Genomic DNA, 14,973 nt, shown 5'->3' on the forward strand with positions numbered 1-14,973 from the left:
TCCTTGCCAGCAGAGGGCTGGCACTCGAGGCTATATCCTGGATGGTTCTTAGGGTAGCGTCCCATGCACCAGGCTTCCATGCCCCAGGCCCTGTGTCTACACAGCCTGTCGGGAGAGCCCAAGACAGCAGAGCCCCGGGCCCCCTGGGCCCTCACAATCCAGAGGTTGAGGCTCCGCTGGCCTGACTGGAGGCATGCAGTATGGCCAAGCCCTCTCCTTGGCCTGTGCCAGAAAGCATTGCCTATTCAGAGGCAGAGGACAGTTCTGGGCCTGCCTGAGGGGGCCTCACACCATGGGAAAGGGCTGCCAGCCCCGTTCCAGGTGGTGAAAATAGAAAATAGGCCCTGGGGGCAGGCCATAGACACCAGTGAGCTCTCAGCCCCTCCAAGGCAGTAGATGCCCCTAGACAGGAAGAAAGTGAACACAGTGCCTTGGGCCTCTCCTGGACCCCCACCCCCACAGGTGTCGCCATCTCTAAAGGGCTTCCTGGACCGCCTGCTGGTGCGAGACCCGGCCCAGCGTGCCACAGCGGCCGAGCTGCTGAAGCACCCGTTCCTGGCCAAGGCGGGGCCGCCCTCCAGCATCGTGCCCCTCATGCGCCAGAACCGCACCAGATGAGGCCCAGCGCGCTGGCCCTGCACCAAAGAGCCCCTGGTCACCTGCTCTGCCAGATGCCAGTAAGGGCCAGCCCACTCCTCCAGCCCACAGGACACTCCATGCCGCACTGCCCTCCTTGCAGGGCCTCTCGGGTCCCTACTACTGAACTTCAGTTTTGACTTTGTGACTGTAAAACAGACTCATGGGAGTAGTGATGCTCCCAGGACCCCACTGGGGGATGGGCCCTTTAATGTCCTCCTGTTCCCCGGCAGGAGAGTGGCCCACCCATCACTGGAAATCTGCATTTGAGTCAGCAGGGCTGGAGAGAACACTTAGGAACATGTGTGTTCACGGCGTGTGTGTGCACACATGGAAAGCTCAGCTGCTCGGCCCTCAGCCGGCACGTTGGTGTCCCTGGAAGCTTGCCTAGCATCCAGCCCCTGCCCCGGAGCCAGTGCAGGGTCGCTCGTGCTCATGAATATCTGAGGAGTGGCCTTTTCCTGGGGGCCCTGCACACCCTTTCTGCGGCAGGAGGGGGCTGGTTGTTGCCTTCCCCACCCCCAGCCTCTGCAGCAAATGACTACTGCGCCCAGACAGCCTCCATTTTCTAGAAGTCTATTTATATTGTCATTTTATAACACTAACCCTGCCCCCGCCTGGGGATGGGGAACCCCTGTCTTACAGGTGGCACAGGGCACAGCCACTGCCTGAAAAATCAGGTTCTTGCCCTGGTGGCACAGCCCTGCCCTGCACTACCCTCCCTCGTTAGTTTTACAATTAAAACAATTCTCGTTTTTGTGTGGGTGTGTGTGGGTGTGTGTGCGTGCACGTGCATCTCTGTCTGGCCATCTTGGGGTGGGGGCCTAGCTAACGGAGGCTTCTGCCACCCAGGACCCATTCCCCTCCCCAGATGGGGCCAGGCTGATCCCAGGCCCAGGAGCGGCATGTCATGGTTTCCTGCAACCGCAGCTTGTTTTGAATGTGTTTGGTGGAAGGAGCTGACCCTTGACAAGTTGACATTGGTAAATCAGCCACTTGACAATTGGCCAGTGGGCAGATAGATGGCCTTTTGAAGGACAGGAGCTGCTCTGTGAGCAGGGCCACCCTCTAAGCCAAGGCGGGAATGGGTGGACATGGAGCTGCCCACACGTGCCGCCTCTTTCCCGGCACCCAGGAGGTGGCAGAGTTGGCAGGAGGATGCAGAGTGGACCCCTTCCTCTAGGGCCCACTGGGTGCCCTGCTGCCAGCACCTCGGTGTGTCTGATGCTGAGCCATGAGGGTCCAGGCACAGATGTAGGTCAGTCAGCCCTCACTTCTCCACAGAGCCCACTGTCACCACTGTCCCCGAAGGCCAAGGCGGTCTGGCAGCACTCTGCGAAACGGGACAGTAGGGCACAGGTTCACACCCAGTAGTGCAGGCATTGTGCCTCACACAGATGAAGTGGATTCATTTCTGCAAAGAAATCTGTCAGAATCAGAGTATGGTGGCACATGCTGCAGGAGGACCTGGAGCTGGAGTCCAGCCTGGACTGTTAAGCAAGATCCTGTTACAAAACTGTAAAAAGGGCTGGGGCTGTAACTCTAGCAGGGCACTTGCCTAGCATGTGTAAGGGAGGGTCCGTCGCCAGCTGGGGGCGGGGTAGATGCAGATACAGCCAGTAAGCAAAGGAACAGAGAACTCACCCACTCAACCCTCCAAGTAAATAGCCTGGGGTTCAAACGTGTTTATAAAGACACCTGCCAAAGGTGAAGGAACAGGTAATTCCTACTCTGTACAAGCGTCCCAGAAAATAGGGCAGGAGTGATGAGCTGCTGTGGCTGGCAAGGCTACAGGCTCCCTCTGATGCTGCTGGGCACTGAGCGCTGTCTTAGGCAGTGCCCAGCCTCTGGGTTACAAAGCGGCTGTGGACAGGAAGTTGCCTGCTTGTCACGTGTCTGACTCAGAGGTCACTGTCACTGCAGCTGGCAGGAGTGGCTCTAAAGTGGTGTGGTGGGAGCCTTTCTGGAACTGTCTCGGCACTGCCTCCAGCTGCTGTCACCAGTGCAGAAGGGTCACTGAAAGGGACATGTGACCCTTGGCTGTTTCAAGGGGGGCGGGGGAAGTGCAACTGCATGGCTGGGTTAGTCCCACATGGCAGCAAGGCTGGAGGAGCCAAACAGTGAGTACCCAGCAATCAGTGGAGGCCAGAGGTTGCCGTCACCCATGCAGCTGGGTGCCAGGGGGTCAGTGGCACTATCCAGACCCTGGAAAGCCACCTTTGCCTCTGCAGAGGCCAGAGCACAATGACTTCTCCCCCTTCCTTCCCACACTTCAAGTGTGTATGGCAGAGCCTTCCTGACACGGCAGGCGGCAGCTCTACAAAGTGGCTTCTCAGCCTTCTGGGCTGAGCAGCACAGGGACATTCTGGGGGCAGTGTGGGCCTGCAGCGGCCTCATCTGCTGTGATGGCCCCCCAGACTCCGGGACTCACATTGTACAGAGGTAACCAACCCAGGCCTCTGGTGCTAACTCAGCTGGACAGGAGAGCACCCCAGAGTCCAGGCAGCAGAGTCAGGTGTGCTAACTTGTGGGCCACCAGGGATATTTATGGAGAACCAAATGATCAGCTGAAACAGGTCAGACCAGTGGTTCCTAAACTAGGCACAGCTCTGAGAACTTGCTGGAAATACAAATTCCTGGGCCACACCCCAGGCTGAATCAGACATCCGGTGTCTGCAACCTGTATTTTGACACAGTCTGGTGGGATCTTCATTTGTTTTTTTGAGACAGGATCTTGCTATGTAATTCAGGCCAGCCTTGAACTCACCCTGTAGTTCAGGCTGGCCTTGAACTCATGGCAATCCTCCTGCCTCAGCCTCCTGACTGCTGGCATTACAGGCTTGTGCCACCACACCCGGCAGTAGTCTTCTATCCGAGCAGCTGTGGCTTTCATACTAATGCCATTGCTAATGAATTGTGATCCTCCACCCCTGTAGATTTGCTAGCTTTGGTTTAATGATACCACAGAGGGCTCAGAGGCTGAGCAGAAGTGTGCAGGGGCTTCATGCGCAAAAGATGTCACCTGCAAGTCTCTCAGGGAAGGGTAAGTAACAGCACTGGGGAGACTGGCTCGTTTTATAGACAGAAGAAAAGTGAGTCTCTGCCTAATACTATAAAACAGGCGGCCTAGGCCGCATGTAGCTATTTAATTTTTTAATCTTAATTTTAAAATTTTTTTGTACAGTCATTCCTACAAGTTTTATGACTGTTTGGTCAGTGAGTCTGCCAAGAAGACTCAGTGAAAGCCAGGAAGTAAGGATGGGAAAACTAGCAGAAAATAAATAGAGTTGTCATCCCAGAAAGAAACAGCCCAACAATAAAATGGCTCCGTATTTATTTCTACCTCCAATTTGTGGTGTTGTACTGTGAGCTGAATACACAGCCTTTGGACTGAGCTACATCCCTAGCCCTTTTTGAGACAGGGTCTTACTAAGTCATCAAGTTGCCCAGTTTGGGCTGGAAAGAGGCTGAGGCAGGGGGCTATTTAATTTTAAAGTAAAATAAAATTAAGCACGCAGCACCTGCAGTGCACAGGGGACGAGCACATTTGCACACTCGGTAGCTGCATGCAGCCAGAGGCTGGCCGCAGACAGTATTGCTGCAGCACATTTCCATGGTCTCGGCTCTCCTGGACAGCATGGCTCTAAATGGGTCAAAACGCTGACGGTGAAGCTGGGCAAAGTGGTGGATACCTGCGGTCCCACCTATTGGGGAGGCTGAGGCAGGAGGATCTCAAGTTCAAGGTCAACCTGGACAAATCAGCAACTTAGGGAAACCCTATCTCAGTACATAAACAAAGCCAAAGATGTAGCCGAGTGGTTGAAAGCTTACCTAGCATGTGTGACCCAGGGTTCTGCCCCCAGCACCAAATCCCCAAATAAACTGCTGCTATCCCAGCAGTCTTAGGAAACAGATCGTCTGAGCCACCCTTCAAGAAAGCGCCTCCATTGTCCTGTTTCATGGATGACAGACTGAGAACCCAAGATGTCAGAGGCAAGAGACAGCGGAGGCAGGGTTTGAACCCAGGTACTTGGTCCTGGCATCCTGCACGTAATCACCACGCCACACTAAACCCTCAGGCTCCCTGCACTGTGCCGCCAGAGGGTTCAATCTAGATGGGAAAATGTCAACCTCTTTCCTAGGATCAGGAAAAGGCCTGGGACAGCCCAATGAGGAGACTTGGGGTTGAGGGGCCTTGGGACTGGGGGACAAGAAGGGGTGGGTTTGGGAGGTGGGACCCCTCAGAGCCTTTTCCCAGAAGACCAAAGGAATCTTCAGAAGTTTAGGGTACGCTGCATTAAAACTAAATTCAGGGAGTGTGATGGAACACCTCCGTCACCTCTGCACTCTGGGAGGCTGAGGCAGGAGGATCACAAGTTGGAGCCCAGCATAGGCAATTTAGTGACATAATGAGACCCTGTCTCAAGACAAAATAAAAAGGGGCCAGGGATGGAGCTCAGTGTGAAAGCCCTGGAGCCCCAGTCCTGAAAACAAAAGTTAAGTTCCTCCCCTCCCCTTCCTCCCTCCTCTCCCCTGCACCTTTGTCTCTGATTTTCTCTATCACCCTTTCCTTCTGGTTTAATGTGGTTCATTGTTGGAGCGGGTTACCCAGGCCTATGACTGCAAAAGGGGACGCAGTGAAAAGTCAGCTCTGCCCTCACCCCCACCCATGGCCTCCCGCGTCCCTCTGCGGAGGCAGCCACTGCTGTAGGTTTCTGGTGGCTCCAGGAAGGTAATATCCCCTCGCCCACGTGCAGATCTGTACTCAGCCTCAGCCCAGGGCAGCCAGCTAACAGTGTATCTTTTTATTATCTTTATTTTCTTGGTACTAAGAATCAAACTCACAACCTCGTGCTTGCCAGGTGGATGCTATGCTCCTGAGCTGTATCCCAGCCCAGCAGCATCTTGATGGTCATTTCCTGGTAGAGCCAAAAATGCAGCCTGCTCCTATTAACAGCTGTGTATTATTACATAAAAACAACTTGCTCCTATTAATGACCATGTATTATTCCACGGAGCAGTTGTACCATGACTGACACAGTCTCCGATGATACGCAAGGAGCTGGAGTTGTCGGCCTGTTTCCGCTGCGCGGGGCACATGCTAAGAGTAAGCATCTGCCACTGAGCCACATCCCACGTGGGCCAATTTGCCAAATGTGTCTGCAGGTCGCCTACTCCCTTCCTAAGGGTGGATCCTCAAAAGTGATGGGGCCTCCAGATCCCTCTCTGGCTCTGGCAGACCCTACTTCAGCCTCTTCGGCTCCCTGGGCCTGGGCCTCTCAGTCCCTACCTTTCTGATTTCAGGCTTCCTGTGCTCCCTCCCTACACCGCACACCGTCTTTGCACTGAAGTGTGACGCCTTCCTCCTGTCTTCCTCCTACCCCACCTCATTCCTGCCCATCTGTCGCCCCCTACAGGACAAAGGTGGATCACCACCCAGTTCCCTACCAAAGAGCACGAACCCAGCCCCCTTTCCGCTTACCTGTTGCTCCTCCCACCCTCTGTTGTCCGGTGCAACCCAGGATCTGCTCCCCAAGGCAGAGTGCCTCTAGCAGGGCCCGGGCCTGGGGCACGCTGGCTTCCGGAGTGACACTGGCCTTGCTGTAGGAGCCGTGGGAGCCAAATGAGGTTCCTCAGCAGGATCCTCCCGCTTTGGGGCCAGTCCTATCCAGCACAGAGAGCCACGGTGCTTGTCAGCCCTGAGCTGGAGACAAACAGGAAACGGCCCTGCCCACAGCCCTGCCCCAGCGAGGCTGCCATTCTGGCAGGATGAGCCACAGGGTGACCAACCAAACGCATCCCCACATTCACATGTATTTACAGAGCACAGGAAGCACAAGAAAGCAGGAACAAGGTGTGGCGTCGCCAGAGCAGGGTGAGAAATGACCTGGGCTGGGAACGACCAATAGAGAGCGATTGACAAGATGCATCCTTAGGTAGGAAAAAACCAGAAAGGCGAGACTGGCATGAGCGGATGACAGACAACCCTGGAATCAGCAAGGGGGAGGCTTTTGCATACACAGAGCAGCATGTGCAATGGCCCTGGGGTGGAGGGCCAGCAAAACTATAGGACACTGAGCACAAAGAGGAGCACTGAGCTTGGGACTGCCTCAAGTCAGCAGGAGTAAGACCCATACAGTACTCCATGATCCCACTATTGTCATTTGTATTATTCCCCCCTCCAGTCACTCAGGCGACAACAGCCTGGTGCTTCCTAGCCTCTCTGACCTCCAGCCTTGGACACTATATCCCCAGAATTGTCCCTATAAATGTCCCCATTCACATCTCTTATGCAATACTTGATTTCCCCCCCAGATGCCTCTAACCTCACCCCTTCATTCCCTCTGCCCCACACTGACTTTCCTGCTGGCTCCCAAAAACACTGAGCTCAGTCCCACCTCAGGGCCTTTGCACTTGCTATTTCCTCTGCCTGGACATGTGCACCCATGTCTGAACTATGTACCAAAACCTTGTCTCAAAAAACCAAACAAAGAAGGGGCTGGGGATTTAGCTCAGCGGCATAAGCACCTGCCTTGCAAGCAGACGGTTGTGAGTTCAATCCCTGGTACCAAAAAAAAACAAAAAACAAAAAACAAAAAAACAAAAAACAAAGAGGGCCAGGGATTTAGCTCAGCAGCATAAGCGCCTGCCTGACAAGTACAAGGTTGTGAGATTGATATCCAGCGTAAAAAAAAAAAAAAAAAGCCGGGCATGGTGGTGCACTCCTGTAATCCCAACACTTGGGAGGCTGAGGTTAGAGGATTGTTGCAAGTTCAAGACCAGTCTGGGGTACAAAGTGAGCCCAAGACCATCTTGAACCACATAGGGAAATGCTGTCTCAAAAAGACAAAAAGAAAAAAAAAAGGCCAACTTTTTTTCTAAAATCAGTAGTGCACTCAGTGGTACAAATCCCTAAACATATAAAGCACAGAATTTCTTTTCCTTTTTTTGTTTTGAGACAGGATCTCATTATGTAGTCCAGGCTGGCCTTGAACTCACAATGTAGCCCAGGCTGGCCTGGAAGTCACTGTGATCCTCCTGCCTCAGGCCACTGAGTGCTGGGATTATAGGCATTCACCACCACACCCAGCAAAAAAGCCATTTTTCCTCTGTTAGTGCTATTTGGAAGAGGTAGAGCCTCCTGGGAGGTCGTAGGTCATTAGGGGCATGTTGCAGGAGTCAGGGGGCAGTGGGACCCACCCCTTCTCTTCCTGAGGTGACCAGGACAGTGAGGTGACCGCCATAATGTGCCACCCCAGGCCTGGAACAGCAAGAGCAGCCAGCTATGGACCGAAAGCTCCGAGGCTGGGGCCACAGCAGCCTGGTCCCAGCCACTGTCTCAGTGTTTGTTGCAGTGGCAGGAAGCTGAAGGCCATGGGCCACCTTCCGCAGAGACTGACAACCTCGGCTGGCCGTGGTCTCAGGGCCACAGCTCGCTGGGCTTGCTTATTCACAGCCATGCTCTGTTAGAATGCAAAGAAAGCTGCCCCCTTCCTTTTGTCTCTTATCAAAGTCTGACTTACACACAATACAATGTACCCACCTAAAACACACAGTGAGACTGGGGTCAGATGGCACACGCCAGTACCCCAGTACTCAGGAGGTTGAGACAGCAGAATCTCCGTGAGGTCAAGGCCGGGGGCCAGGGATTTAGCTCAGTGGCACAAGCACTTGCCTGGCGTGGATGACTGGGGTACAGTGTGGATGCACACTTGCTTTCTAAGGTGCTGCTAAATCCTTTCCCAGTGGCCACATGGTCGCTCACACGCTGTCACACGCATGATGTGTGATGTGTGGCTTTGGGGGAGGCTGCTGCGTGGGCTGCCAGGCCACAGCCAGTTAGGGAAAGCGTCTGCTCGAGGCTGGGTCTCTGCACTGGGGCCTCTCTGCTCTCCCCATGGGGAGAGGGGAGTTTAGGATCTGAGCTGGAACCCACCTGGCTTCCAGGACACAGGCTGGGCCCTGGGTCCCTCAGATTAAATAGAAGTTGCCCCCATAAGTTCCGGGCCCATCCCAGACTCCTGGGGTGGGACTCGGAATCTGCATTTTTAATAAGCACCCGGATGATGCTGACATACCCTCATGCTTGGGAACCACAAGTATGGGAGTACAGATGAGAGACGAGGGCATCCCAGCTAGAGAGAATGTCACAAGCAAAGCCCTGGGGCTGGAGATATAGCTCAGCGGCATAAGTGCCTGCCTTGCAAGCAGGCAGTCGTGAGTTCAATCCCTGGTACCGATAAAAAGGAAAAAAAAAACAAAAACAACAAGCAAAGCCCTAAGACAAGAGAGAGCAACAGAAATCCAGGGCCTTGAATGCAGCCAAAGGGTTGAAAGGTTCTTGGGAGGGCACTGGGGATCCATGGAGGGTTGAGGTGGTTGATGTGGCTTTCAGGACAGCAGGGCGAGGCGGCTGGACGGAGATGATGTGCCAGCCATGGAAGAGAGGTGCTCACGCCCCGAGACTTCTGTCCCCAGCCACACCCAGCCCTGGATTGTGACCTCACTTGTCAGTCACCCCTCCTCCTGCCCCTGTGCGATGAAGAGGCTGAGGGTGACGGGCCAGGGCAGGCAGGTGGGCAGCAGGACAGGGCTGTGGTGGCCGGGACGGACTCTGGTCGCGGGCGTGTTGTGTTCTCTGCCAGTTTCCCCAAGGAGAACTTCTGGGGACTTCCGGGTTGGGAAGGTTCCATCTGGCATTCGGATGAGTGAGCTGCCCCCCGGTAGGGGTCCCCACTCCCTCCAGGGTCCTGGTGGCTCCTCAGCTCCCCCAGGGCAGGTCATCTCACCTCCTTTGCCTCAGTTTCCTGATCCATAAACACAGGTCCTATTACCCATTCCCACTTCCTCAGGGGTATTAAAGGTTGATGAGTTCAGGACGCCTAATAATTACAGGCAACTCCTGGGCTGATATTTAGAGTTTATTTTTGTGGGGTTTTTTTTTTTCTTCTTTTTTAGACAGGGTTTTGCTATGTAGTCCAGGCTGACCTTGAACTCACTATAATGACCCAGCTGGCCTCAAACTCACAGTGATCCTCCTGTCTCAGCCTCCCGAGTGCTGGAATTATAGGCCTGTGTCACTACACCTGACTCCCAAATTGCTGTGCAATCCCCAGTGAGCCATGAGACCTCTCTGAGCAATGGACACGGCATTCACACATCCTTCCTAGGGTGGATGTGAGGCTGAATGAATTACCAACCTACAGGCCTGGGGACAGCGCCTGGTACCCGGCAGCCCTCATTACAGGAGCCACATCACTGCAGCATGACCTCTGCTCCCAGTGTTGTAGCAGTCAGGCTCGGGTCTCCACGGAATGTGGGGCGGCAAGTACCCATGGGAGTGTAGGGGACCAGGCCTGGGAGGCGACCTCTATTTCCTCATCTGTAAAGTGGGGTTCACAGTACCCCTCACAGGGTCACCATGGGAGTGACATCAGGAGGCACACAAGGCCCTTCTCACCCACTTACTGTCTCCTTTCCTCGCTCTACTAACTGTAGTCACGGTCACCCTGGCTCATCTGTGAGGACATGAACCCACCAAGTCAGCGCATACCTGGGCCAGGAAGTGGCCCGCGGGCATCTGGTCCTGCAGGTTCTTCGCCCCACCTCCTGCCCCATCCCTCACTCCAAACGCCCTGTGAGGAGACCTGGGGGGTGGAGGACACCCAGGAAAACAATGCTTACTGCCTCCCCCAGCCCCGGGAGCCCCTGCTCGCCCCCATCCCTGGTGCAGGGTCTCCTGCTGACCTCCCCGCCTTGCTTCCAGGACAGGCGTGTGGCACAGAGGCAGCGGGTCCCTTGCCAGCCCTGCACTCCCCAGAAGCAGGGTTTTCACTAATCAGCCTTGCAGACCTGCTGCCGGATCCTAACCAGGCCAAGAGGCCTCATTAGCGGGCAGAGGCCTGGTATTAGCGTGTTTGTCACATCCCTCGCCTAGGGCCAGTGCGCGGGTCCTCAGCTGCCCTGGGAAACTGGGGCAGGAAGGCTGGGAAAATGGGGGGCAACCGGAGGTCCAGGACCCCTGCGTCTGTGGGCGGTGGCGGCCGAGGGAGGAGGCCCAGCCCGCTGGGGAGGAGCCGCCCGGCCTCCCCTCCCGCCCCGTCCCCGCCCCGCCTCCCCGTCCAGGTAGCGCGGAGCGGGCGCCGCGAGGAGCAGTCGCTCCCGCCTGGGCATGGAGAAGACGGGGGGCCCGGCCGCCGTCGGGGCGGGCACGGAGGCCGAGGGGCCCGGGAGCGCCCGGGAGCTGCCCCCGCCGCCGCCCTCCCCGCCGCCGCCCGCGACCCCGGAGGCCCTGGAGCTCCCGCAGCCCGAGCCGTCGGAGGCCAGCGCCCGGCAGCTGCTGCTGGACGAGTGGGGGCCGCTGGGCGAGAGCCTGCTGCTGCCCGCCACCGTCACCTGGAAGCTGCTGCTGCTGCGGAGGCCGCTGTACCGCAACCTGCTGCGCTCGCCCAACCCCGAGGGTGCGCGGGACCCGGGCTCACCCTCCGGCCGGGCTGGTCCGGCCTGGCCCAGGCTGCTGCCCTCCGGTCCGCCCGGTCGGGGAGGGCGCCTGTGTCAGGAGCCGGCCTAAAGTTCCCTCCCTTCTGCGTTTCAGGCATCAACATTTACCAGCCGGCACCCGCTAGGGGTCCCACCCGGCAGCCCCTGGAGGCGCTGGGTAAGTTCCGGGGCTCAGGGGCCACCCGGGGAGGACTGTCCCTAAAGAAACACTCTACCCCTTTCTCCTCTGCTCTCCAGGCAATTTCCAAGGATGGCGCATCGGGACGGAACAGCTCCAGCAGAACCTCAGGTGAGTGGACCTCGGCAGGCTCCCCGCTGCACCTGGCTGCTGTGGAGCTGCACAAGCAGCCTGGGCCTCCCCGGGCCTGCCTGCATTTCCTGCTCCGTGCACCAGAATTAGCCATGAGAGAGATGCTCACAAAACTCAGCACAGGGGCCAGTGAGGTCGGGTGCTCAACAAATAGCAGCAGATTGTTATCCTTAGGCCCAACCTCTTTCCCTAGGAGGGGAAGGCACCGGAGGAGACCATTAATCCTCCATCCACCAACAGTGGATGAGAGAGTGTGACAGTGGCTCCAAGTCACACATGTCAGGATTTGGATCCTGGCTCGGCCACTTTTTGCTGCATGATCTTGGACAAGACCCATGTCTCCCCCTGCCCCGTCCCAGGACCCCAGGATCAAAGCCAAGGCCTACACTGAGCTGCCACCTGACCCCTTTTCTGACCCCTTTTTACTTTGAGACTGGGTCTCACTAACTCACAGGCTGGGCTTGAATTTAGGATCCCCTTGCCCCCAGCCTCCCAGAGTGCCTGGATCATAGGTATGCACTACCATGCCTGGCTTTGCAAGACTTCATGTTAAACCTCAGTTTCCTACCTGGATTCTGAATGGCGCTGAAGGAGCAGGAGGCTTGGATGGTATGGTTTCATCACTATGAGAGCGCCATGATCAGATAGCAGCCCCCTAGGGAACTCAGGGTCACTACCTGTGCCTGCCACGTCTCCATCCTGTTTTGTAGCTGGACGGTAAAGCAGCAGTGTGTGAACCTCCTGGCTGAGGGCCTGTGGGAGGAACTGCTGGATGATGAGCAGCCGGATATCACTGTTATGGACTGGTAGGTGCCCTGCTCTGTAGCCTGACCTGGCCCCCAGAGCCTCCTCAGCGCACACCCCAGGGTACTGCGTTCTCAGCCTAACCCTGGTACTGCAGGGCTGCCCTGCCTCCACCTCTCCGGCCACTGCTTTCTGCCTTTCTTGTATCTTCAGACTTTCCTGAGGCTGTTGCTACCTCCCTGGATGCTTGTCCTGCTGTTCTCCAGAGGAATAAGAATTCCTGCTTATTGCCAGGTCTTCCCTGACCAGCCCAGCTCCAAGCCTTTGCTACAATGCCCTGCGAGCCCTACCCTGCTGCCACCTCTGCCTGCTGCCCTGGCCATATCTGGCTGTCCCTGCTGGGTGACATGTCTGCCTCCCACTAGACTGTGCCTCCCATGAGGACAGGGTGTGAGGCTATGGTCACTGCTGTGGCCAACACTGCCCAGCCTGGGTCATGCTGCCTAGACACCGGCCAGGGTGGGACAGGCCAGTGGTCGGGGCGGGGATGTCTGCGTGGCAGCTGAGGTCTGGTCCCCCCTCCAGGTACGAGGACAGCCGCCTGGACCAGTGCGTCTATGAGCTGCACGTCTGGCTGCTGGCGTCAGACTGCCGCACGGTCATCGCACAGCACCACGTGGCCCCCAGGAGCTCTGGGAGGGGCTCACCTGGCCACTGGATCCAGGTGAGACAGGGGCGTTCCCAGGACGTCACGGGGGTAAGAGAGGTCTGGGTCCTACAAGCACGCCTTCCTGACCCTGTGCTTCCTAACACAGGTGTCACACGTGTTCCGCCAGTACGGCCCTGGGGTGCGCTTTGTCCACTTCCTGCACAAGACCAAGAACCGCACGGAGCCTGGGGGGATACGGCGGACGAGGGTGACAGACTCGTCTGTGTCTGTGCAGCTCAGGGAGTGAGAGGCTGCCCCTGTGCCTCCTTGACCCACCGCACCTGCTTGACCTTTAAGTCCTAGGGCTCCTTCCTGCTCCTTTCTCACTTCTCTGACCTCTAGTGTCTCGTTCCCTGACCCTTTAGCCCCACTGTGTCCCCTTGACACCACGCTGGCCCCTTCCTGACCTCTCAGCACCTCTGTCCCAACTCAAGTCCTTACATTTTGGCTTCTCTTTGACCTCTGCACACATCCTCCTGGTTTTCTGACACAGAGGCCACTCCTTGCGAATTCAGTGCTTGTCCGATAGTAGGTGCTCAATAAATCTTCACTGAATGAACACACAAGCCCGCGGTTGCTCAGTGCTTCTGTGGTCTGTGCTCCTTAGAGCTTCGCTCATGTGCACCCATGGGCACCTCCTCCAGTGCTTGATAATCCAGCACTGTTGGGCTATTTGTACCAACCTTGACTCTGAACTCTTCTCACGCCACCATTAGACAGCCTCTTGCCTGTTCTCCTTAGCTCTTCCCCCATGTTCCCGAACCTGGCAGTTTCCCCAGCCCCCACCTGCTTCCAAGCAGTCTGTGGTTCCCGCAGATCAGTCCCTCACTTTTCTTCCCAGAATCCATTGGGTGTCTTCTCTGTTTCCACCAGAGGCCTTGCGTCCAGACAGCCCTCAAGGGTCCTCATCCCTAGGGGTACTGGGGACACTGATTGCAACCTGGACAGAAATGTGAAGGCTAGAACCAGAGTGTCCTCTGTGTGTCAGGGCGGGGGATTAAAAGTATTGAACAAGCTAGCTGTGCTGACACCTGCACGTAGTCCCAGGCTCTCGGGGGCTGAGGTAGGAAGACTGCAAATTCGAGACCAGCCTGGAAATTTAATGAGACTGTGTCTCAAAATAAAAATTTTAAAAGGCCAGGGATATAGCTTGGTAAAAGCTCTGGGTTTAGGCTGAGGTGGGAGGATCATTTCGAGTTTGAGACCAGCTTGGGCTGCAAAGTGAGCTCAAGGCCAGCCTGAACTGCATAGTGAGACCCGTCTCAAAAAAGACAAAAATAAATAAATAAAAAATAAAAGCTCTGGGTTTAAATCCCAGTTTAATTTTTAAAATATCACTGAACTGACCCTGACCCTAGCTTGGGACAGTGTCCTAATGCTGGAAAAAATGCCCCTGTTGTCCCAGGCTTGAAGGGCAGGGCCTGGAGCTTCCTGAGAGGCCAGAACAGCTCAGGAAAAGGCTATTATTGACCAGCAGGTGAGATTTCAATACCTAGCACCCAGCTGGTGGTGCCCTCCCAAGCCCCACACGGTCCCTCTGTGTCTGTGCACACCGGACTCCAGTCAGATCTGTGTCCCCCTCTGCAGCACTGTCCTGCGGATGAGCTGACCCAGGCCTGACCACCTGCCCTCTCCCTAGCTGCATCCCCCCCTGTGTAGATCTGGGTTCTAAGCATGAGCGGATGGTGACGGGGACAACATCACTGGCTGTATTGCAGGGAAGGAGGGTGGCAGGCAGATAGAAAGCTCTCTGCTTCCAGGCCAGGGGCCTGCAGCAGTCCCGGGGAAAGGCCAGGTGAGGGGCTCAGCACTGCTGGGGGAACTTCAGGGGAGGGGCCCTCGAGGCATCAGTAGCGCCTACAGCACATCTACCATGGGCTCAGAGATCCAAGGTGTGGCAGGGGAGGGAATGGGGGGCTTTTGGAGCTTGGGCGGGGCAGCACTGGGGCTGGTATGGAGGGTACTGCAGCTGGATCTAGGGTACCAGGCTCTGGAAGTCTGGGACCATAAATGCAGGCTGTGCTCTGGGGACCCCAGGAATGGGGCTGGGTACTCTGGAACTGGTTTTGGGGAG

At 56.3% G+C, this 14,973-nt stretch overlaps 2 protein-coding genes across 4 annotated transcripts in view; both read left to right on the top strand.

Moving 5' to 3' along the window:
* Window positions 1-1,393, top strand: part of Pak4 (p21 (RAC1) activated kinase 4) — a 40,539-nt gene extending 39,146 nt beyond the window's left edge. For all 3 annotated transcript variants that reach the window (XM_003467256.5, XM_013149912.3, XM_013149911.3), the window contains one exon: window positions 463-1,393. In XM_003467256.5, the coding sequence (XP_003467304.1) occupies window positions 463-618 (156 nt within the window). In that variant the 3' untranslated portion in view covers window positions 619-1,393. The remainder of the gene's footprint in view (window positions 1-462) is intronic.
* A 9,350-nt stretch (window positions 1,394-10,743) lies between these two features.
* Nccrp1 (NCCRP1, F-box associated domain containing) lies at window positions 10,744-13,465 on the top strand. The gene is made up of 6 exons (XM_003467160.4): window positions 10,744-11,096; window positions 11,231-11,293; window positions 11,374-11,425; window positions 12,157-12,252; window positions 12,776-12,914; window positions 13,006-13,465. Exons 1-6 carry the CDS (start codon window positions 10,808-10,810, stop codon window positions 13,144-13,146), a joined length of 780 nt encoding a protein of 259 aa, XP_003467208.2. The 5' UTR covers window positions 10,744-10,807; the 3' UTR covers window positions 13,147-13,465.
* Window positions 13,466-14,973: the final 1,508 nt, after the last annotated feature.

This window comes from Cavia porcellus, unplaced genomic scaffold (assembly GCF_034190915.1).
Source record: "Cavia porcellus strain 051 isolate PalLab524CR breed Dunkin Hartley unplaced genomic scaffold, mCavPor4.1 scaffold_7, whole genome shotgun sequence".
In the NCBI taxonomy this organism is placed as follows: domain Eukaryota; kingdom Metazoa; phylum Chordata; class Mammalia; order Rodentia; family Caviidae; genus Cavia; species Cavia porcellus.

Excerpts from the sequence above, each read along its gene's own strand:
- Nccrp1 (XM_003467160.4), top strand. The coding sequence starts at position 10,808 with ATGGAGAAGACGGGGGGCCCGGCCGCCGTCGGGGCGGGCACGGAGGCC. Across the intron at positions 11,294-11,373 it reads GCAGCCCCTGGAGGCGCTGG|GCAATTTCCAAGGATGGCGC; the intron begins GTAAGTTCCGGG and ends TCTGCTCTCCAG. Across the intron at positions 12,915-13,005 it reads CACCTGGCCACTGGATCCAG|GTGTCACACGTGTTCCGCCA; the intron begins GTGAGACAGGGG and ends TTCCTAACACAG.